Below are 24,755 nucleotides of genomic sequence, written 5' to 3'. Positions count from 1 at the left end.
CCATTGATCTTGGAGAACCAGGTTCCTTCAGAACAGCGTTCTCCAGGCGCTGAGCTCAAATGAAAATCCTGGTGTACTCTTAATTGAGTGAGAGTTGAGATGGCAAAGACTGGTGACAATATGACCAAGTGGAAGCTGAAGAATGACCCCAAATGTGAATGTGGAGAGCCTAGGCAACTGTTGAAGTGATATAGTACCCTTTGTCAACATCCTGTACCCATGGGGAGCTATTTGAGATAAGTGATAATAGTGGGGCACAGTACCCCCCCAATGGCATATCTGATAATACCAGATCTTGAGTGCGTTTTTGGAGTGATAAGCTATGATTTTTGTGTAAATAGAATTTTCTAAAGTTTATAGTTAGAAATCTTCATGCTAATATGAATAAAGGAATACTGTAAGTCTATCTTAATTTGAAGGAAGAATTTCTCTCTCCATTCTAACATAAAGGTTTGCATGTCAGACATACCCACCACATCTGTGTATCTTGGAAAAGATAATAATGAGCTATAATGAGCAATGTTGTTCACAAAAATAATGTTTGCACTGTGGTAATTATCTATCTAACTCTACTGCCACTATTTGTTACTCTTTCTACTGGATGGTGTAAAAACAAGAAAGTAAAAACAGACACATATTAATATTTCCTTTCCTAACATTAGGGGGGGAAAATGATTTCCAAATGGAAAAAGGACAAAATGGTGAAGACGTGCGCCAGATTGATGAGATTCAAATTGAAAAATAAAGCTAATTTTATTTTTTCCTCACATTTCTAATCACTCTGGCTCCCACTGTAGAACTTGGCTTGCTGTGATTAAGTGACTTGCCAGTAGAGCAGGGTGGAGAAAGGTATTCCATTTCATGGAGTATTTCAATATTTTAAAATTTGGTTTTATTTTTATTTGGAATAAAAACCAAAATTTTGAAATTCTCCATGGAAAGGAATGGAACCCTGGCTCCAGGCTGGTCCACCTGGCAGGCTGCCTCAGGACCCGGGATGCTGGAAGCCCTTGATTCCGAGGCAGTATGCATGGTGGGCTGTCCTGAAACCATGGACCCTGGAAGTCCAGCTCCCCAGGAGTCATTCAGATGGGCTGCCAAGGAGCAAGGCAGGCAATCTGGCAGGAAAAACAGCAAGTTTCTGCCATAACTCTGTCTGGGTTCTGTCAGAACTTGGTCAAAATTAGAACCGTCTGCACAAAATGTTTACTTTTTGACAAATCAGCAAATACTAATGAAAAAACCTTCTGGCATAAGTTTTCCGACTAGCTTTAATTGTAATACACTGAGTCAGGGGCAGAGCTAGGCTAAGAATTCAGCAACTGCTGTATGCCAGTACTGGACTTAGATTACTAAAAGTCACCTTTCTCTCCTGGCATTTGGGCTGACTTGGTGTGAATAGTGACATGGAGGACAGAAAGGGTAACGTAATAAATGTAGGTAAAACAATTAATTTTCCCTTAAGGGAGCCAATTCTGTCTCTAGATTCTCATTGCAGCTCTCATTAGAGTTGTGTCAATGGGAATTGTACTTGACCATCTGAAACCATAATTTGGCACAACATATACCGAAATGTTTTACTTAGATTTACAGAATAATTCCTTAGTTTGTGCCTTATTTCTGTAAACTAGAAACTGATGAATGAATGACTGTGAATCTTTGACTATAAACCTACTGGGTCTTAGGTCTGTCCAAAGTTACCTTTCCTCTCCCCGGATCCTGGGGTTGACCAGCGGCCAATCCAGGTCTCAGTGTAATTTAGAACAATGTAAGGGATGTTCCAAGTTACACCGAACAGTCCTGTCATGCTTCTGTTTGCTGTTGGCTTGCCCAGAAACACCTTTTATGTGCAGAAACAGGAGGAAAAATTGCTGTAGAGGCTGTTATATAGCCTTTACACCACTCAGGAAATTCCTTGCTGAGCTGTTAGGGCACAAAGAGAATGGAGCCAGGAACTGAATTAGTTTTAGATATTTGAATTAATAATATTTAGGAATAATTCTGCATACATTTCTATATTCTAGAACTCTCTTAACTTCTTTATTATTAAGGGGATACATTTTCAGAAGTGCATACGTCACATGGACTTTCACTGAGACTTGGGCTCCTGTGTCACTTAGGTGCTTTTGAAAATTTTACCCAAAGGCTTTTGTATGACAATAGGATCTTTGTTCCTTAGGCTTCATCTGCTGCTTCACCTTGTCTACACTTGACATTGTAATCCTCTGTTTATTAAACTAGAATAATTTACATAGTAATAAATTGATCTAATAAGGAGAAGATTATGACATATGGAAACTGCAGGAAAAGTTTAAACCCACAGACAGGTCCCATTTTCATGATGCATGCCTTAGTAAAACAGAGGGGTTAACATTTATATACTAGTTTGGAAATTATAGGGTTCTTTGTAGTATTTATGATAATTCTATATAACAAAGTAGCATTCTTCATAAATCTAATGAAGCCTAAATTACATGGCACATCACCACCAATGTCTCTTTTAAATCTTGGCGTCCTTATTTGAGTGAATATAATATTTTCTGGATTATCAAAATATAAATGAACACAGAAACTTTTATATTCCATAGAATCTTGTTATTTTTTTCTCAGACATATTGCATATGTTTTTCAAATCTCTAGCTATAGATCATACTTTTTTCATTAACTATATGCATAAAGAAGATAAAGCACAGTGTAATGCAGTCAGTGCTCTGTTATCGTGTATTATTTCTGCTATTATATGACCTTATGACAGAGCAGAATTGCATCCATCCTTAAGAACATAAGAACAGCCATTCAGGTTTGGGAATCTCCCTAACATCCTCAGCTGTGAAGATTGAAGTAAAGAATTTATTTAGTTTATCTGCGATGACTTTATCGTCTTTAAGTGCTCCTTTTCTATTTCAATCGTCTAGGGGCCCCACTGGCTATTTAGCAGGATTCCTGCTTCTGATGTACTTAAAAAAACATTTTGTTATTACCTTTTGAGTTTTTGGCTAGCTGGTCTTCAAACTCCTTTTTGGCTTTTCTTATTATATTTTTACATTTAATTTGGCAGTGTTTATGCTCCTTTCTATTTACCTCACTAGGATTTGACTTCTACTTTTTAAAAGATGCCTTTTTATCTCTCACTGCTTCTTTTACATGGTTGTTAAGCCACGGTGGCTCTATTTTAGTTTTTACTGTGTTTTTTAATTTGGGGTATACATTTAAGTTGAGCCTCTATTATGGTGTCTTTGAAAAGTGTCCATGCAGCTTGCATGGATTTCACTCTAGTTACTGTATCTTTTAATTTCTGTTTAACTAACGTCCTCATTTTTGCATAGTTCCCCATCTGAAATTAAATGCCACAGTGTTGGGCTGTCGAGGTGTTCTTCACTATTTCCAAGCGGTCCTGTTATAGATACCTCCTTAAATTCTTATCTACCTTTTTTTAAAATAAAAAGTCAGTAGATAATTATTAATTAGCATAATAAATAAATGCAAAATATTTATGTATTTAAGATGGCAGATCACACAGAAGTAATGAGAGGGATCGAGCGGCACCCCGGGGTCCAATATCCTGTACTCACCCCTAATCTTCAAGGTTTTCTTTCTGCTGTAAGTGGATTGCTAGCGTGTGTCTGCAGTTAAGTTCTTCATGTTTCAAACACTTTATGCACAGTACCATAAACTAGCTATTTCATATCATTTACCCAGTCCTGTTAGAATTAGGCTGTATTTTTTTTCTGAAAGTGTCAGTTTTCATGAAGAAACTCACAAATTTTACAGAGCGATAAATGTAATTTTAGTGGCCAGTATCAACCACGCAGTCCTTTATAAGATGCCATAAATGTTGTAGTACATACCCTAAGAAAGAAACAAAGAATTTCTTTTCATTCTTTAGCTTGTTGATATTACAGCTGGTTGAAAATTTCCCAATAAAATGTTTTTCCATCAGAAAATGCAGATTCAGCAAAATTGAAAGTTTTTGTGGAAATACTTATTGTTGTCAGAATTTTCAATAGGAAATGACCTTTTCTTTAAGTTCAAAATGTTTTGTTTTGACTATTTTATCTTATGTTATATTGTAATAGTCAAAAGGGTAAAGTTAAAACTCACAGTTTCAACCTTACTGAAAAGAAATGTATCAATAAGGTCAAAAATATTTTAGAATATTTCATTTTGTGAAAAATGTCAAGATTTCTACTTTTTTTCTGATTGGGGACTAAATGAAATTTGGAAATTCTTGTGGGATGGCAATTTCATTTTTTTACCAAAGCCAGGAGTTTAGGCCCCAGTCCTGCAGAACCTGCTGATTTGCTCTTCGGCTATTAGGCCTAATAGCCATCTCTGTGACCCTGCCTGTGACCTAGTAATTTGACTCTGACCTTGACCTGGGGCTCCAGTCTGGCCACAACCTCTGGTCTCTCACCCTAGCCTGATTCTGATCCTGACTCATCTGTTGATCTGGGACCCAGTGATTATCCTGATCCTGGCTTGCTGACTACTGTATTGTGCCAGGCCAGCTGTGACTTCTAGGTCACACTGCCTGTGCCCTGGTTCCCTTCCAATAGGAAACAAGCCTTCCCAAATCAAACAGTACTTTTTTCTAATGGAATGCTCTTCCCTTCTCTCTCAAATTTATTTTTGTTCTTTCCCCTATTGCTGTTAGCAGTTTAATCTCAGAACAGATTGTGTTTGAGCTGCCTGATGGAGACTAAGGGTATGTGTACACTACAATTAAACACCTGTGGCTGTTTAATCATCATTTCTTGCAATTTATTACCTAAGCTTATCATTTTAAAAACTCATGTGCTAATTGATAAAGCAGTAACTAGCCTTATCCCATTTAATAACAAAGGGAAGGAAGTATGCCCTGGTGATTTGAGTTAATTAAGAGGGCAAATGATATGAAATCTATATGGTTGCAAATAGACTGAAGAAAATTTAGAGTTAAAGTTACAATTATTATAACTTCAGGTAGAGTTATATACTGTATACTGTATTGACTAATATATTGTTAAATTTGTTTAAAACTAAGGATCTAGAATTTCTTTCTTCATTACAGAATACAATACTTAGCTTACTTATATTAATACATCTTTACAGTTCTGTTTTATTGAATTACATTTTACAGATTGCAGCAGGAGCTACAGAGATATCAGTATTTGGTGCAGCATCTGAATCTTTCAACAAAATGAATATTAATTGTTCCATAGAAGAAAGCATAGAAAAATTTGAAGAAGTTACTAAATCAGCAAGAAATATGAATATTCCAGTGCGAGGGTAATTATAAAGCTTCATATGTAATCTCAATTTATGAACTGCAGTTTGCAATGTAACTTCATAGTCATATTGCTGTTGGTTAGCAAACAGAAATTGACATGATCAAATTCCATACATTTTAAATAACTTTTATAAATAGAATCTATTGTGTAACAATATTTTCTAAAAGCTCAAACATATTTTTGCTCTCTACATTTTAGCAACCATTGATAAATGTTGCTTTGTTCAGAAATGCAAAAACTAATTTTTATGTATTAGTTTATATCCTTTTTTATGCACTGTTGTTATCAATGCTGTTGCCACAAGTCTGAGAATAATGTTTGGTATGCGCTGTTATGTACCGTGACCAGTAGTAAGAACTCACAATATTGTTTTTTTTCTGAGTTATGAAAATAAACTAGGTGGGCTATATTTTTATTACTTGGAGGCAGTGAATCAATACATAGAAATTATATGATAAATTTCCGCCAGCAAAAAAACCCATGAGAGGGAGAAAAGTTACTCTAGAAACTCCAGGGGTTGAAACTTGCAGAGTTTCCAATGCATCATGCTCTTGACCTCTCAAGTATACTAATTTCTCCAGAATATCTCCTTTTCATAGAAATTTTGAGTATAAAGTTACAGCCCTCTTAACCATCCTTGTTTCCCTGTTCCATCTCCTGTCTCACTGTAAAGAGTTACAGGTTTCAGGATTTTTCCAGTTGTTCAATGACAGAAGCATAATTGGGAATGAATTTTGCATACCAGGAGGTAAGACCCAAGAATGAACATAAGGTTTGCAAATCTGTTGGAGGAGGAGCAATTGAAATTGCCAGGATATGATCTGGATCAGGTTTTAGTCCAACCTGTGAAATTGTATGCCCCAGAAAGGAGAGTTCAGTTAGTCTATATTTGCATTTAGACCTATTGAGCTTGAGGCCTGCTTTGCTGACGCAGTTTAGTACAGACTGCAGATTATTGTCATGCTCCTCAGAAGTATTTCCAGACACGATAATATCATCCAGATAGTACTCAACTCCATGTTGATTCTTCAGAATCAATGACATCATTTTTTGAAAGGCACTTGAGGCAGATGTGAGACTGTATGGAACACGTTTAAAACGAAATAGTCCCTCATGTAATAAATGCTGTGAGGTCTCTGCTATCTTCATACAACATAACCTGGTGGTTATACGCTCTGCAAATCAAGAGGAGAAAACATCTTTGCTCCACGGAGTTCTGCAAATATTTCTTCTATGTGAGGAAGAGGATGGCTGTCAATCACAATAGCTTTATTTGACTCCCTTAAGTCCACACAAAGGCGAATGCCTCCACCCTTCTTCTGTGTCACTACTATAGGTGAAACCCATTCCGAGGAGTCGATCTCTTCAATAGTGTCCTTTTGAACAAATTTTCTAAGTTCCTCTGAAACAGCTTCCCTGACTGAAAATGGTAAGCGCCGTAACTTCTGTCTTACAGGCATCATATTATTCCTCATTTTAACTTTATGCAGAAACCCATAAGCACAGCCGAGTTTCTCCTCAACCTGGTGTTGGGTCCCAGCTGAAACTGGTGTGTGTACCGCAAGAGTGCTTTGCTGAGGAAGATCAATTTGTCCATTAACTACCCTGAGATTTAAAGCAGCCAATAAATCTCTGCCAAGGATAGGAGTGCCTTTGTGGACAATGTAGAACTCTGAAGTTACACAGCAATCACCAAAAGTAACTATTACTGGCAGGCAGCCATGTACTGGAATATGGTTTTTCAAATAGCACACCAAGTGAAGTTTGGGTTCAGTAAGAGGCACATCTTTAAAGTAATGCAGATAGATGGAATCAGGTAGAATAGATACTGCTGAGCCAGTGTCCAACATTAGCTGAATAGAGTGTGGTTTGCCTGAGGGTATGGCGGAAATGTTTACAGTGCACTTTATCTGTTCTGACATATGTACAGTAGTGATTTTGTCCACGCTCAGCACAGTAACATCTGGTATTGTAACTGCATGTACTTGTTGATTGAACTGGCTGCTGCGACATACTTTAGCAAAATGTCCAATCTTTTTGCAATGATTGCACTGAGCTACTTTTGCTGGACGTCCTGGGTAGCTTGCAAGGTGTTGTGGGGATCCACAGTGAAAACATGCTTTTATTGTATTTTGAATTTGCTGATTCGGTGGTTTTTCATTAGTTTTCCTCTTGCAATTGTGTGTCTGCAGTGGTAGTGAACTTTTCTGCAAAGGAGTCACAACCTGGACTGTGCCTCCTGTATCTATGCTCATTATTTTGGCTTCAGCTGTAGCTGACTCAATCTGAGTAGCAATGGTTATTGCTTTTTCTAGTGTAAGTTGTGGTTCTAGAAGTAAGCATTCTCTTACATGAAGCATGGTTGTTTTCTCAATGAGCTGGTCTCTAATCATCTCATCTGCCATATTCCCAAAGTCACAAATTACAACCAGATTCCTCAGGGAAGCAATATACTGCATTATAGTTTCCCCTAGTTTCTGCTCACGCTGGCGAAATCTGTAGCGATTAGCTACTACATTCACTTTTGGCACAACAAAATTTTTTTAATGCAGTGAGTGCAGTCTCATATTTATCATCTGCAAGGGGAAAAGTGTAAAATATACGCTGCCCTTCTGCTCCAAAGCAGTGGATTAGCAGAGCACACTTTCTTACTTCAGAAATCTCTGTAGCACTGATTGCAAGCAGATAAGTCTCAAACATATGGCTCCAGGCAGTAAAAGCAATTGGAGGCTCACCTGGGCTTTGCAGAAAGGGTGCAGGTGGGTTCAGAGGGAGAAGATCCATCTTCGTCACCAAAATGTTGTATTAGCCAGGCAAGGTACTAACAACCTTCAACAGGACTTTATTTTCAAAGTGGAAACCTCTTTATCAAGCTGCTGCTGCACCCTCTGTAGCTTTCTCCCAGCCTCGCAACTCCTCCCCCCTCCTTCCTGTTTCCTGTCCTTTCAGACTCCCAACAGCCAGTGCTCCCAATTCTAATAATTACAAGCAACATCTAAACACCACAAGTAGAATCAAAGAAGGTAATTTATGAGGTACTATGGGTTTTTGAGTGTTTCTGCATATTGACGATTGTGAGATGTATTTCATAGAATCGTAGAAGATTAGGGCTGGAAGAGACCTCAGAAGGTCATCTAGTCCAACCTCCTGCTCAAAGCAGGACCAGCACCAACTAAATCATCCCAGCCAGGGCTTTGTCAAACTGAGCCTTAAAACCTCTAAGGATAGAGATTCCACCACCTCCCTAGGTAACTCATTCCAGTGCTTCACCACGCTCCTAGTGAAATCGTGTTTCCTAATATCCAACCTAGATCTCCCCCACCGCAACTTGAGACCATTGCTCCTTGTTCTGTCATCTGCCACCACTGAGAACAGCCATGCTCCATCCTCTTTGGAATCCCCCTTCAGGTAGTTGATGGCAGCTATCAAATCCCCCCTCACTCTTCTCTTCTGTGGACTAAACGAACCCAGTTCCCGCAGCTGCTCCTCGTAAGTCATGTGCCCCAGCCCCTTGATCATTTTTGTTTCCCTCCACTGGACTCTCTCCAGTTTGTCCACATCCTTTCGGTAGTGGGGGGCCCAAAACTGGACGTAATACTCCAGATGTGGCCTCACCAGTGCCGAATAGAGGGGACTAATCACTTCCGTCAATCTGCTGGCAATGCTCCTACTAATGCAGCCCAATATGCTGTTAGCCTTCTTGGCAACTGTTAGGATATAGATATTCAGGCCTGTCTGTAAAGGCCTATACTCAAAGAATTTAGGTGTATTCTTATCACTTAGCTAGTTATAGAGGTATAAAAGAATCAAAATCACTGTCTGCCGGTGTAAGGGCCTTCTCTTTCTGTGACAGTCTGACACCCTGTTCTTAGGCTAAGGCCTTTGGCTAAGCCGCAGAGGCAGCCATAAGCTGGGAAGTGAACGGAGAGATCCTCACATTCCAAACTAGTCACACTGAAATAAGGTGCTATTGGGCTGTTAGGAATACACTCCTGTCCTGATAATGCCTGTTGCCTCCAGAGAAAGGGAAGTGCCTAGAAGATGTAAAAGGAAACTTAGTTTGATAGCATCCTGTCTGGCAAGAATTCACTTATCAATAGCTGGGATGTGAAATCCTCATTTCTTTGTTGTTCTATCACTATAGTCCCCATTTCCCTATTGTTTGTCTATATAATTGCTGTCTGGTTCTGTTATTGTTTGTCTGCTATATAATTAATTTTGCTGGGTGTAAACTAATTAAGGTGGTGGGATATAATTGGTTAAATAATCATGTTACAATATGTTAGGATTGGTTAGTTAAATTTCAGTAAAATGGTTGGTTAAGGTATAGCTAAGCAGAACTCAAGTTTTACTGTATAGTCTGCAGTCAATCAGGAAGTGTGTGGGGGGAGTGTGGGGGGGAATTGGAATCATGTTTTGCTAAGGGGGGGAATGGGAACAGGGACACAGGTAAGGCTCTGTGGTGTCAGAGCTGGGAAGGGGGACACTAAGGAAGGAAACTGGAACCATGCTTGCTGGAAGTGCACCCCAATAAACATCAAATTGTTTGCACTTTTGGACTTCAGGTATTGTTGCTCTCTGTTCATGTGAGAAGGACCAGGGAAGTAAGTGGGTGAAGGAATAAGCCCCCTAACAGCAACGGGGGCACACTGCTGACTCATATCCAGCTTCTCATCCACTGTAATCCCCTGGTCCTTTTCTGCAGAACTGCTGCTTAGCCAGTCGGTCCCCAGCCTGTAGCGGTGCATGGGATTCTTCCATCCTAAGTGCAGGACTCTGTTGAACCTCATCAGATTTTTTTTAGTCCAATCCTCCAATTTGTCTAGGTCACTCTGGACCCTATCCCTACCCTCCAGCATATCTTCATCTCGCCCCAGCTTCGTGTCATCTGCGAACTTGCTAAGGGTGCAATTTATCCCATCATCCAGATCATTAATATAGATGTTGAACAAAACTGGCCCCAAGACTGACCCCTGGGGCACTCTGCTTGATACCAGCTGCCAACTAAACATCAAGCCATCGATCACTACCCGTTGAGCCTGACAATCTAGCCAGCTTTCTATCCACCGTATAGTCCATTCATCCAATCCATACTTTTTTAACTTGCAGGCAAGAATACTGTGGGAGACTGTATCAAAAGCTTTGCTAAAGTCAAGATATATCAGGTCCACTGCTTTCCTCATACCACAGAGCCAGTTATCTCATCATAGAAAGCAATCAGGTTGGTCAGCATGACTTGCCCTTGGTGAATCCATGTTGACTGTTCCTGATCACCTTCCTCTCCTCCAAGTGCTTCAAAATGGTTTACTTGAGGACCTGCTCCATGATTTTTCCAGGGACTGAGGTGAGGCTGACTGGTCTGTAGTTTCCCGGGTTCTCCTTCTTCCCTTTTTTAAAGATGGGCATTATATTTGCCTTTTTCCAGTCATCTGGGACCTCTGCCAATCACCACGAGTTTTCAAAGGTAATGGCCAATGGCTCCGCAATCATATCAGCCAATTCCCTCAGCACCCTTGGATGCATTTGATCTGGATCCATGAACTTGTGCTTGTCCAGCTTTTCTAAATAGTCCTTAACCTGTTCTTTTGCCACTGAGGGCTGCTCACCTCCTCCCCATAATGTGATGATGCAGTGCAGCAGTGTGGGAGCTGTCCTTGTCTGTGAAGACAGAGGCAAAACAAGCATTGAGTACTTCAGCTTTTTCCACATCATCTGTCACTAGGTTGCCTCCCCCATTTATTAAGGGTCCCACACTTTCCCTGACCTTTTTCTTGTTGCTAATATACCTGTAGAAGCCCTTCTTCTTACCCTTCACATCCCTTGCTAGCTGCAACTCTAGTTGTGTTTTGGCCTTCCTAATTATACCCCTGCATGCTTGAGCAACATTTTTATACTCACCCCTAGTCATCTGACCAAGTTTCCACTTCTTGTAAGCTTCCTTTTTGTGTTTAAGCTCACTGAGGATTTCACTGTTAAGCCAAGCTGGTCACCTGCCATATTTGCTATTCTTTCTGCACATTGGGATGGTTTGTTCCTGCACCCTTAATAAGACTTCTTTAAAATACAGCCAGGTTTCTTGGATTCCTTTCCCCCTCATATTAACCTCCAGGGGATTCTGCCCATCAGTTTCCTAATGGCATCAAAGTCTGCTTTTCTGAGGTCCAGGGTCCGTAGTTTGCTATTCTCCTTTCTTCCTTTTGTGAGGATCCTGGACTCGACCATCTCATGGTCACTGCTACCCAGGTTGCCACCCATTTCCACTTCCCTGACCAGTTCTTCCCTGTTTGTAAGCAGCACGTGCGGCACAATTTCCCTGGTGCTGCACAATTTTGGGAACCTTCTGCGGATCATTGGGACTGTATGAGTGCAGTCCTAGCACTCAATATCGATAAATGAGGTTAGAAAGGGCTTTTCAGTCCCCCACTTCAGTTCCCTCTGCTAAATTCCAGAATCCTGTGAGAGATTGGAGCTCTGAGGAATATGAGAATGTGTGAGTGAGTAGCATCAGCACACAAAGGCAAAACTCGAGAACCACCACAATTACTGGAAGCTTCTTCGAGTTATCTATTATGGGAGTCTAGCTAGCTGTAAAAACTTCAAAAAGGTGGGCTGAATATTTCTAACTACACAAGGATTAAAGAATTTCCTCCCAGTGTAGACCATCAGATCTAGATGCCGGATGAATAGACACAGTCTTGGTAAATGTGTGCAAAACTCCAAGTAGAATCGCTGCATATATTTGTAATGGACACACTATGGAAGCAGGCTATCCATAGCAGAGTGAGATGTAAGACCATCTCATCATATCACCCTAGTTGAAGGATGACCCATCTAAATGCCTAATCTAATCCATTTCAACAGGCTTAGAGTGGAAATGGCATTTCCCTTACACTGGTTACCAATGTTACAAAAAGTTTATATTAGGAGGCTTCCTAAATCGTGTTGTCCCATTAAAATAGAATGTAACTTCCCCTTAACATCACGTATATGAAGCCTAGTTTTTCTCAGGTGAAAATCAGCTTTTGGAAGGATAGCCAGGAGATGAATGCTCTGATTTAAGTGAAACTCAGGCACTATTTTGTCAAAAAAAAATTCTATGCAAACACAAAGACACTTTGTCCCTGTGGAATACAGTGAAAGACGACGGATCAGTCATCAAAGTCTCACTCAGTGTGTTCACATATGCAATTGTGATTTTTTTTTTAAAGAAAGCTCTCTTTAATGGCAGGTGAAATAAAGTGCACTTTCCCAACATGACAGTATGTGCATCCGTTAACTTTATCAGTACTGAGCTAAGATCCCAAGCAGAGACGAAGTCTCTGACCTGTGGAAAATCAGTAAGGAATTACATGATGGTGGGATGGCTAAAGACTTTATAATTTTCAGTTGGGATTTGGTGTTCTGAGAGAGCAAACATAGGTACTTTGATCGATGACAGAGAGAGAGGCTGAGAGCTTCAGATATCATTTATGGTCTAAATTCAGTACTCTTTGGGCAGGGCCTAGTGACAAATCGTTCTTCTTCATGCCATTGCTTCCACAGAGCCCTAGTGCAGGAGTTGCATGTCAAGTTAACTGGCAATTTGGAAACTCATAGAAATCCCTGGAACTCAGTATTTCATAGGCAGAAGGAGGGCTATTTACAGTTTGAATGCACTTCCCCTTTGGTCCAAAACAGTACAGATCTATTGACATTCTGGGCACATTGCAAAGCCCATCCTTTCCCCCAAGTTTTTGTGGGCTGTGCATGTGGAGGGAAATTTGAGTGTTTGTATCTGAGAGAATAGCAAATACTTGAGGTATTTTCAATTGGTATCTGTTGTTTGGCTGATTTATCTTTATCTGGCAAGCAGTAGTGCTGGTTCAGTTTTGTTTTGACTTGCAATTTTAATGATGAGGGATAAGTACTTCGTAATTTATTTTATATTGCAATAAATAGAATGTAATGGAATAGCTTTTGTGGATAGGCCTGTTAAGACAGATAAATCCAGAATAAAGATTATGCTGAAATGATTTTGTTTTTGTGACCTCAGTACACTGAAAATCAACATCCTGAACTCAGGCCAAACCCTGCAGCCTTTACTTCACAAACTCCTAAGAGTCCACAGGATTTAGCCTCTAATTTTGCGGGCTACATATTTTACTTGAATTACCTAGGTAGTAAAAACAGATTTGTGTATTAATGTGCATAAATTGTATTTATATGTTTTTTCAATACAGAGATTTTCTCTTCTAAAGCACTATTGTTGTTTAATGTGTTATTTATTTGCAGGAAATGGATAATTTGATACCTTGCCCTAATTTCTTATTTGTGCAGATGAAAAATACTTCCAAAAATAATTTTAAAGGGTTCAAATTTTATTTTCTATTTTTACTGGCCATCTAGAATTTACGTCGTGAGTGTAAATCATTGGCAATTTGTGAATTTGATGAAAAATGTATTCGAACAGTTTAAGCTTCAGCATGTCTTACTGTTGCTGCAGCTGCACCAACATTTACTTGATCATCATCCAGAAAATTTATGCTGTCAGCTGTCACACTGAAAGTCGGTAACGCAGTATACAGTCTTCTAATGTTTACTGAAATAGTTCAAATGTTTATGAAAAATAGAAAGCTTGCATATGGTCTATAAAGTTATGCCATTTATTGGTGTCATAAAGGTTTTTTTTTTGTATGTGCACAAAACTTTACAATAACATCTGGGACACGTTCTGTGAGGACACTGTGCCAAAGCTGTGGTCAGTTAATGGCTCCTGTGCATATTTTGCATGTGAAATGGCGCTAAAACTTCTGCCTTTACAATTTCACTCTTTAATGTGTAATTCAGATAACATTGAAAATCTCACTATATTTTCCCAGTGATTAAAATGAAACAAAACAGATAGGGTTAATGGAAAACCATGGCACATAATTGCAAGTATTCACTTGTGTTTTATTAGTAAATCTAAATGTAGCATAAGAAGAAAATGTTAAGTAAATTCTGGTTAGGCTAGATTCCTTTCACATTAATATATTCCAAAACTTCAAAAGACACACATAAATTGTAAATGCTCAAATGCATATGTAAGTTCTTTAGGACTGTCTCTCTGGGTCAGAGGTTGATATGGAGCAAATATAACAGTAAAAATGAGAGAAGTATGCATTTCTACTCTAACTTCAACAACAACAACAACAACCAGCACCATTGGACAGCCATATTATAAATGTATGCCCCCATCCTGAAAATGCTTCTGCATGTGAGTAGTCTCTGTGGGCATTGTGGAGACCCATATGTGTAAAGTTACTCATTTATGCAAGTGTCTTCAGTATCAGGGCCATAGAACTGGAAAATACAAAGAAATACTCGCCGTAATAAAAAACTGCTCTAATTCTAAAATATTTCCTTGTAAGAGCTTCCATTCTTTAAATTAAAGCATGCAGTTCTAAATTACTATATATTATTCCTTCAAAAATGTTTTCTTTTTGAATCCTGAAATTTTAAATGTGACCAGTATTATGGATTTCTCAGTAGCACAAAAGAACATTGGAATGTCTAACATGATTTAGTTTACCTCTAGGTTTGAGCATAATTTGGCCACCAGTTGACTTATTCAAAGTTTGAGATATATAAATACAGTGTACTCTGTTTATTTTGTTACTTATTTTATGCCATGGTATATGTGTGCTATAACAATAAGCCTTTTGTCAATCATTGTTTAGTACATGTAACTACTCCAACTAAGGCTATTTTCCCATTTATGTTAAAGAAGAAGTTCCAGTGTACTAAAAAGAACTGTTAAATATATGGAAAAAAAGGTATTGTTTTTCCTTCCATGATAACACACACAATAGGATGCAAAATAATGGGGATGGAGGGGGGATTGCAGAATCACTATTTATTTTAGGTGTTCTGATTCTGTTATAGGTTGTTGTGGTGTTTGAACTAATTTGAAATAAAATATTTGGAAAACTTGCTTATTATCTCCACAATATTTAGTTATTTATAGCAGGAGGTTTTTTTTTTTTCACTTCAGTAAATATTTTCACAATACGGAGTGTTAGAAATTAATAGACAGCTATTCATTTAAAAAAAAATTGAAAAGTTGCAATTACCAAGATACTCTAATTTGTATTGATACAACAACATCACACTAAACCTTCCTCTGTTTCAAGCACAATTTTCTTGTTAATCCACCTCAGTAATGACAGGTTTCAGAGTAGCAACCGTGTTACTCTGTATCTGCAAAAAGAAAAGGAGTACTTGTGGCACCTTAGAGACTAACAAATTTATTAGAGCAAAGCTGATGAAGTGAGCTCTAACTCACGAAAGCTTATGCTCTAATAAATTTGTTAGTCTCTAAGGTGCCACAAGTACTCCTTTTCTTTTCACCTCAGTAATGTCTCTTTCCCTTCTATTATTGTTCAACTCAGCTTCTCTGATTTCAGCAATTTTGTTTAAGCCAAATCTGGCTTTAAAGTGCTGCATTTTCTTCACATATAAAAGTGCTTATTATACTATGAACTAAACACCAACAACCTAACCCGGTGAAAATCAGTACTTTTCAAAGCAGTATTTTTTTTTTTATTAATACAGCTAGAAACTTTGGTCTCGTGATTATTTTTCTTGCATGCTAAGATCCCTGAGGGCTGGTCTACACAACATTTTGTAATGCTTTGTGTAACCCTTTACTGTGGATGCAGTTATATATTTACTGTAGCATATTTATATTAAGTAAATTTAACATAATCAGCTGTACTGATATAAACACTCTATATTGGTATAACTGTATCCACACTTGAAATTGCACCAAAATGACAAGCCCTTAATAGTAATTGGAAGAACACATTTTAGCACTTGAGTGGTAAATTGATCTGTATTCTTGCTCTATATTACGTTACTACCCACAGTCCCAAGGAGAAGTTTTGGCAGCCATGGATCAGTGGGAAATGGGAGTACCCCAAACCTGTCCCCTTTGCCATGACCAAATGCCAGCACTGGGGAGGGTTAAGAAGAAGGTTCAGCCATGATGGTGGCCTATATCAAACCAAATGAATCCACATGGAGCCCTTTGAACTCTGTGAAATGCAGGATGCTTTATGCCACCAGAAAGGTAAAAAAATAGCCTTAATGGGACAGAGACTCTGGCCCAGGAGTGGGCAAACTTTTTGGTCCAAGGGCCACATTGGGGAATAGAAATTGTATGGCGGGCCATGAAGGGTCACAAAATTGGGGCCTGGGTGTGGGCTCTGGGGTGGGGCTGGGGATGAGGAATTTGGAGTGTATGAGGGTGCTCTGGGCTGGAACCGAGGGGTTTGGAGGGCGGGAGGAGCATCAGGGCTGGGGTAGGGGTGCAGAAGAGGTGCAAGTTCCGGCTGGGGGTGTGGGCTCTGGGGTGGGGCTGGGGATAGAGGTTTGGGATGCAGGAGGGTGCTCCGGGCTGGGATTGAGGGGTTTGGAGAGCGGGAGGGGGATCAGGGCTGGGGCAGGGGGTTGGGGCATGGGGAGAGGCTCACGGGGTGCAGGCTGCGAGCAGCACTTACTTCAAGCAGCTCCCGGAAGCAATGGCATGTCCCTTCAGGGAGGTGGGATACCTCAGTGATTTGAGCATTGGTCTGCTAAACCCAGGGTTGTGAGCTCAATCCTTGAGGGGGCCATTTAGGGATCTGGGGCAAAAACTGGGGATTGGTCCTGCTTTGAGCAGGGGGTTGGACTAGATGATCTCCTGAGGTCCCTTCCAACCGTGATATTCTATAATTCTCCAGCTCCTACGCAGCCAGGAGGCTCTGCAAGCAGCCCCATCTGTAGGCACCGCTCCTGCAGCTCCTATTGGAGCGCATAGGAGCCGGAGCAGGGCCATGCTGAGGCTGCCAGGAGCTGCGTGGTGCGGCCCTGACCCAGTGCCCTGGCAGAACCAGTGTTAAGCTGTGTGGTGCGGCCCCACCCCGGCTGGAGCACTGGAGCAGGGCCAAGCCGTGTGGTGCGCCAGAGCGGGGGCCAGCTTCAAACAGCTCAGAGGCTGGATCCGGCCCGAGGGCTGTAGTTTGCCCACCCCTGATCTAGCCCATCTTTTGAATAAGAGGTATCCCTGATGCAAGTTAAAGTTATTCCTGTTCTTTTCATGATGACTGTGTGTTCGTACCAAATTACACTTTTCACAGCATGTGTCTACTTATAATTTGTTTCTTTATGGTAACCAGATAGAGATTGAGCCTAAACTAACTAAAATCCTTAAAAAGCGTTGTTTTTAAAAGAGATATTTATTCTGTCTTGTACAGTACCTAGCACAATGGGGTCCTGGTGCATGACAGCTCTTAGGTGCTACTGCAATATAATAATAGTAGTTTTGAATAGTCTGTTTAATGCCATTTGTAAATTAGCACTATATAAATGTAATTTTGTTACTTTTTTAATAATAAAAACTAAAATGTGAATATAACAATCTTGTTCTGATTGATACATTTTGGTCTTGGCTTGGAGAATCCTTTCTGGGGGAATCTACTGTCACACCCTCCCGCACATCCCTTCTTGGAGTAAAGACTGGCTGTTTCTGACAAATGGCTTCCTCCAAGAGGACCTAATATATCCACTTACTAGGAATTCAACTACTGATGGGCATATACATTTTAGCATGATTATGCAATAAAAATAAATACATCTGCAGCAAACATGGTATACTATATGCAGCCTTGCACTATAATACGAAACAGGAAACAGCAGCAAATGAATCTGCAACTGGCTTCTCTAGAGGCTGCACACTTCCACAAGTGATAGCAGGTGTGGATCTGGCTCTGGAGCGCTCTCTGAAACAAGCTGACAAAGAGCTGATAGCATTGTAGAGTTTAGTTTCTTCTTGGATTTATTTTGCTTTTAATGCACTTTGGTTGTGATAAATTTGCTCAGTTATTCTGTGTGTAGCTAATGTCCGGAACGTGAAAGTCTTTTGCAAGGCCTGTGTAGTGATAGAACTCAGCTCCTGTTCCCAGTGTGCTTTGGTTGCAGGGTCCACATAGTGTGCACACCATTTGTGGATCATTTGCCATTTGGTTTTGGTTGTTGGGGAAAGTTGAACAATCTTCCTTCTCCCTGCTGACCCATTATGACAATTCAACATTTCCCTCCAAAATATTATACAAGAAATTTGTGGGAGAGGGAAGGGTTGAATATAACTATGATAGGGCCAAAAGAGACCCACCTGCAGTGAAACTCTGAGCAGGAGAAAAGGGCTTCGGGAAACTCAAAAAGGTGAACCTTGCAGAGTTTCTCTTTTTCGTTCTTGTACTGAAGACTGAGAGGGGTTCTAGTCTCATGGGAGATCTCCCTAATCTTGCAGAACCTGGGATTCTAAGGGGAAATAAAGTTACAGCTGCATGATTCCTGAAGCATATGGATCCCCTTACATTTCTGCCTGCCCTTCTCCTCACCTCTGGCTGCATGACTTTGGGTACGTTCTGCTGTTTCTTTGATTATACACCAAGGACTCTGCCTTGCAAACTGCTGGCACTCTGGCCCTGATTCAATGAAGATCATAAGCACATGCTTAAAGATAGCTGTGTGCTCCAGTGGATCATGGCCAGAGTGCTGAGTACCCTGCAGGATTAAGTCCTAGGGCTGTGATCAAAACGGCTCCCATTGACTTCAGTGGGCTTTGGATCAGGCCTTTCCCTGAGGTGAGGGGAAGATCCTCAGAAGAATGTTAATGCCAGTAAGAACCCTGCAGATTTCCATTTTCCCACAGTTCTATGCTGTAGATACTCCTTTGACAACATCATCCATGTGGAACAGACTCTGTTGAACTTTCAGAAATCACACTTTTATTACACCACTTACCGGGTGGATTTCTGCTTGGAAGTCCATTGACATTTGAGGGGAATGTCTGAGTAGAGAAAGTGCTGCCTAGGTTTACTTTTCACCTTCTACCTTGCCATGCCCTCCCATACCCCCATGCCCATCTGCATTATGTAAGCCTAGCAGGGCAGCGCTTCTGCTAGCTTGTGTGAAGGGGCAGGAGTACGTCATTGTCCTTTAAACACATTTTTGCCCACTTTTACTTTTGTTTTCCCCACTCTGCTTCAGGGGTCGTTCATATCACATCCCAATCAGATGTGGTTCTTCTTGCTCTGATGTACTGTTATGTACATGCGTATGTAAAATATGTTTCATTATGTGTGTAAATATATTCTGTATATTATGTAAAAATTACCATTCTTATATTGATTATCGATTATAATCCCATTAGATGATATTGCGTGCCTACTGATGTTCTGTTCACTTGGTAACAAATTCTATGGTAGAGGTCAGAAAACAGTTTGTTCCAAACCCCTATTTTCACTAATTTACAACTTCATAATCTTATGGAGAAAAAAATCCTTTGGGTTTTTGAAATTTTCCATGCTTGGTGCAGCTGAAAGACTCGGGGGGGGGGAGGGTGAGTGGGTATGTAAACTTTAAGAAAGTTCTGTTCAGCTGTTTTTGAGTTTTGTGACTGACCAAAAAAAAAAAAAAAGATATTTTCTTACTGTTTAAAAAAATGGCTACATTTTTTTTCATACAGGTAAGTATAAAACAAAAAAGTCTGATTTTGGAAACTTAAAAGTTAAGTTTCCAGCAACAGCATTATCTTGGCCATGTTTCCTGTTTTTTATATTTGATGATATGCATTGAGCATGAAGAGAAGTATATCAAGCTACACGCTTAGAGTTAAAAGAAAAATAGTAGCTCTCTATTTGCAACCTTTATTTTGCATGTCCTGACCTAATTGTGCAACCCTATGCTTTCATTAACATTTTGTTGCATTTAATAAGTAGATGTGTATAATACATATGTGTACAAAGTGTACACTTACCTATGTCTGTCCTTTTGAATGTAGGTATGTATCCTGTGCATTGGGATGCCCGTATGAAGGAAACATCATACCAGCTAAAGTGGCAGAAGTAAGAATCCATCTGTCTTTCATATGTTTTAACCATGCTCAAATTATTTTCTCTGTTTAATCCTAGAAGGGTCAATAATGAATCAAAATCCATGTAAAAGGAACACAAAAACCAAACAAACTCTAGACTTCGGTGAATAATTTTGATCAGCACTATCCACTTAGATGTACAGCAAATAATGTGCTTTGGTGATAATCCGTCACAAAGCAACAAATGAGGAGTTATTTCCTTCAAACAGAAGGGCAAGGAAATACTTTAGAAAATAGACTCAAACACACAGGAGAATAGACCTATTACATGAGATTATTTCTGGCATGATCCCCTGTAAGCAGCAGCTGCTGTTAAATTCACTCTGTGCCGACACCAGTTTGCTGCTCCACTACAGTCAAACTTGCCATTGAATCGTGGTCCTCTTGGCATACAGCACCCAAGTGCGGGCATCTGCAGCAGCTCCACTAGTTGAGAGAATGGACCAGGGACCCACTCACAAAATACTTTCTTACTACAAAGCTGTTGGGCATAAGTGAATAAGGAAGGGGAGACTGTTGAACATGGTTAAAAGAGGCTGCCTTGCCCAGTATGGAGAGAGACAAGGGGCAAAGCCAACAGGAAAGTAAGGCCTGGTCTATACTACACAGGTCGACATAAGCTGCCTTGCGTTGACTTAGCTGTGGAAGTGTCTTCACTGAAATTTGTCTCCAGCTGGCTAAGTACCTCTCTATGCCGATTTAGTAACACCACTCCACGAGCAGTGTAGAGTCATAGTCGATGTAATTAGGTCAACACTGTGTCAGTGTGGACACTGCGTTGCTTACGTTGACTTGCTGGCTGCCAGGAGCCATCCCACAATGTTCCACACTGACAATACAATTGATAAAGGTGCTCCTGGTGAGGACATGTACTGCTGACATGGAGCCAAGCGTACAGACACACACAAGCAATTTAATAACTGTGGTGGCTGTATTCTGACATAAGTTAAGTTGATGTAATTTTGTCGTGTAGACATGGCCTAAGAAACAGCTGGATAGGCCTCCTGGGAGTCAGAGAGAGAGAGGGAGAACTGTGGAGATAAGAGGGGAAAGAGAAATCAAGAGGCACAATAAAACAACGGGTAACAGCTGTAAAGATTGTCATTGTGGGGAAAGACACGTCACACTCTTGGCTTTTGGCAATATTCCCTTTTTTTTTGCCCTATTGCTTTTTGTATTCAGCCTGGGGAGCTTGCAAGGCATGTCCTCTATCTCCACATTTTCTCTGAGTATTGGTGCCCGTTTGGAGCTTGTGATAATGCTCCCACAGCAGCCACACACACATGCTCTCTGGAAAATTTGCTAGATTGGAAGGTATTCAGTATTTCTGAATTGACTGGTTTTAATATGAAGTGAAAACTAAGTGGCACAGGTTTAGATATAGTGATGATGACAGAGTCAGCTGTGCTGTAATGAATTGCTTGTTGCAGACATTTCCCCAACAGGCTTCTTTCAGTGTGTTGCTTATTTTAAGGACTACTTACCTTCCTTGCACAAAACTAGTCCCTTACAGTAGGAGTGCTCTTTAATGGCCCAATCCTGTAAACCTGTACTCATATAAGTATTCTGAATTGTACCTTAGAATCATAGAATATCAGGGTTGGAAGGGACCTCAGGAGGTCAACTAGTCCAACCCCCTGCTCAAAGCAGGCCCAATCCCCAATTTTTGCCCCAGATCCCTAAATGGCCCCCTCAGGGTTTGAACTCACAACCTTGGGTTTAGCAGGCCAATGCTCAAACCACTGAGCTATCCCTCCCCCCAAATCCCATTCAATGTCGTCTTCAATAGCCATACACCAATGAGCACATTGTGCGTGATCAAAATAAAGTAGCGTCTTAAAGTAACTAATTTAGGCTCTGATCCAGCACTTATGTCACTAGAAGCAGTGAGCAGCCTGGGTGGGTGGCACATAGGCACATCTGTTTATGTAATTTGCTGGGTCAGAGCTGTCACAGTTACAGGGCTAAATGCTCAGCTTATACCTCCTGATTTCTTTGAGCACCCCCCCCTCAGGCCTCAGTTTCTCAGGATGGAGTCCCGTTATTCTCCCATTCTCAGAACGGACCCTGGATTAGTCTTTTGTGTCTCAACATGATTTACCTCAGTGGATCTGACTTTATGTTCTGACCCTGCAATTCTGTTCCCTCTAGGAGCAATAACAGTGGTACCAAGCCCTTTTAAAGCAAAGTATTATTGATCAGAACAAAAACATTTCAGAGAACATCAGATCTTAAAATAATAAAACAGGCAAAATGCATGTCTAGCTTACCAGATTTCTAACCATCTTCTAGTCATAGTCTGTTTCCTTAACTCACAAGCCATTTCTCTCTCCCTCTGGGTAAGGGCTACTCATGTGGGTAAGTATTTGCAGGATTGGGCCATCAATTCCTATTTCAGTCCACCTTTAGCACCAAGACACTATTTGGACTGGAATAACCTAGTAAAATAGTCTGGGTAGCATAGAAAAAGGTTTTACTTTGATAATGTTGATGAAGTTGCTCCTCTTGAATATAAAACCCCCCACATTGCTAACATACTGGCTTGGTAATTCCCGAATTCCTGGAATTTTGAAGAATGTAATTCATCAGCTTTGTCCCAGAATATTAGGATGCAAATAGTTATATGACAGTGTGAAAGTACTCGCCTACTCATCTTTCCAATCCATGAGGTTTATCTGTAGTTAAAAAGAAAAAAAAATTGTTGTTTTTTCAAAATTCAATTTAAGAATTTAACTTTTGATCATAGCAAGGTAATAAAGTTAAAGTCCAGAAGGGACCACCATATCAACTAGTCTTACCCCCTGTATGTCACGGGCCACCAACACCATCTAGCACCCACACACTACACTCAACAACCAAAATTAGACCAAAACATTACAGGCCAAAGGAGCCTAACCTTTCATGTGCCCAAGGCAGAAAATAGGAGGGACTGAGGTGCACCAGTGCCTGAGATCCCTGCATGGCAGAGAATTAAGTGAGATTACCTAATTAACCCAGCAAGTGACATGCACCGCACACTGTAGAGGAAGGTGAAAAACATCCAGTCACTGCCAATCGGACCTAGAGGAAAATTCCTTCCCAGCTCTACATACAGTTAGACCGTGAGCATGTGAGCAAGGACCAAACAGCTGAGTATGTGAGAGAGAGCGAATGCTGGGTGTCACCTCAGAGCATTGGTCTGCCCCATCCAGTGTCCCATCTCTAGCTGTGTCCATCTTTGATGCTTCAGAGAAAGGAGACCCAAATAAATAAAAACTAGAATACAGTTTGTAGAAAAATCCCTTCCTGATTCCTCCAGGGGACCACCTGAAGCCCTGAAGAATGAGCTTTGGGAATATCAGACGTAAACCAGAAGGGACTGCCAGGGCTGCCGACCCCTGTCCCGCTCCCATCATCACAAGCAACCCCCTCATATAATCCCACTCCGAAATGTGCCCAGCTTTCTTAAAACTAATTAAGTTGTTTACCCCCACAACTCCTATTGGGAGGCTGTTCCAGAGCCTCACCTCTCTGATAGTTAGAAAGGTGTGTGAGGGCACTCAGTTGATGAGGAGAGGAACAGGAGCAGAGCAGAATTTTTTTCCTCTTCTACCTGACCCTTTTGGGCTCTCTCTTTGGGAGAAAGGGGGACTCAAAGACCCAGCAGTTGATGGACGGAAGGTGGTTTCCAGCAGCTTATAGGGGAAGCGAGGGATAGAGATGCCTCTGCTCTTCTTGTCATCCTGAAAGTGCACCTCCAGACAATATCTTCAGCAGATAGTTAAAAAGACGGTCCAGAAAAAAAAGATGCAATCTAATATTTTAAACTCATGTTGAAATTAAAAAAGAAAAACAAAAACAGATTGAGGTTTATGAGCAGAAGTCCTCACAGAGTAACAGTACCATTCTTGAAGCTATGGTCTATTCAGGCACCTGCAGTGTGTTTGACTTGCAGCAAGACATGGGCCTTCCTTACACCAAGGTGCTTACAATGTAATGAATGTCCTTTTATTTTATTTTATTTTATTTTATTTTATATTAAGTGTGTGAGAAATGTATTTTGATTTGAACCTGGATCTTGGATCTGAAAGCAAGAATGGTTTTACTACATTTGCCATAGTCATAGCACTCATATCCGCCTTACAAGCTTTGAACAGAACAATTCAATCCACTTGAGTCCTTTTTCATCTGTTCTTTGAATTGAGCAAATAACAGCATTGCACCAGTACTTCCGGGACTGGTGGCAAAGCATTTTGTCAACCTCCTTTAACATATATATAGCAATCCGGCTGACGATGTCCTGGAATTGCTTTAACAGTACCATGCAATACAAATGAAACTACCTTGCAAAGCAGTGTATTTTTATTTCTGTAATAGTAGATTTGCGGACTGGGATTCTGTTGCTGCAGGGTGTCCTTTTCAGTATGTTTGAAGCACAGGTGGAAATGCTGCAAGAAATAAACCTGTTCAGCAACTGAAAATAAGTTTTTAGACCATTTCCTAACAAATTCAAAGAGACTGTGATGGTAGTTGGAAATGCCTCCTAATAAAAAGTATGGGCTCAATCC

At 40.4% G+C, this 24,755-nt stretch overlaps 1 protein-coding gene across 3 annotated transcripts in view; it reads left to right on the top strand.

Annotated features, from left to right (window-relative positions):
- The window catches only part of HMGCLL1 (3-hydroxy-3-methylglutaryl-CoA lyase like 1), a 108,885-nt gene that overhangs the window by 43,877 nt on the left and 40,253 nt on the right, over window positions 1-24,755 (top strand). For all 3 annotated transcript variants that reach the window (XM_073335123.1, XM_073335121.1, XM_073335120.1), the window contains 3 exons: window positions 3,505-3,600; window positions 5,120-5,268; window positions 20,116-20,179. In XM_073335123.1, the coding sequence (XP_073191224.1) occupies window positions 3,505-3,600; window positions 5,120-5,268; window positions 20,116-20,179 (309 nt within the window). The remainder of the gene's footprint in view (window positions 1-3,504; window positions 3,601-5,119; window positions 5,269-20,115; window positions 20,180-24,755) is intronic.

Source organism: Lepidochelys kempii, chromosome 3, assembly GCF_965140265.1.
Source record: "Lepidochelys kempii isolate rLepKem1 chromosome 3, rLepKem1.hap2, whole genome shotgun sequence".
Lineage (NCBI taxonomy): Eukaryota > Metazoa > Chordata > Testudines > Cheloniidae > Lepidochelys > Lepidochelys kempii.
This window is presented reverse-complemented; position numbering and strand designations above follow the sequence as displayed.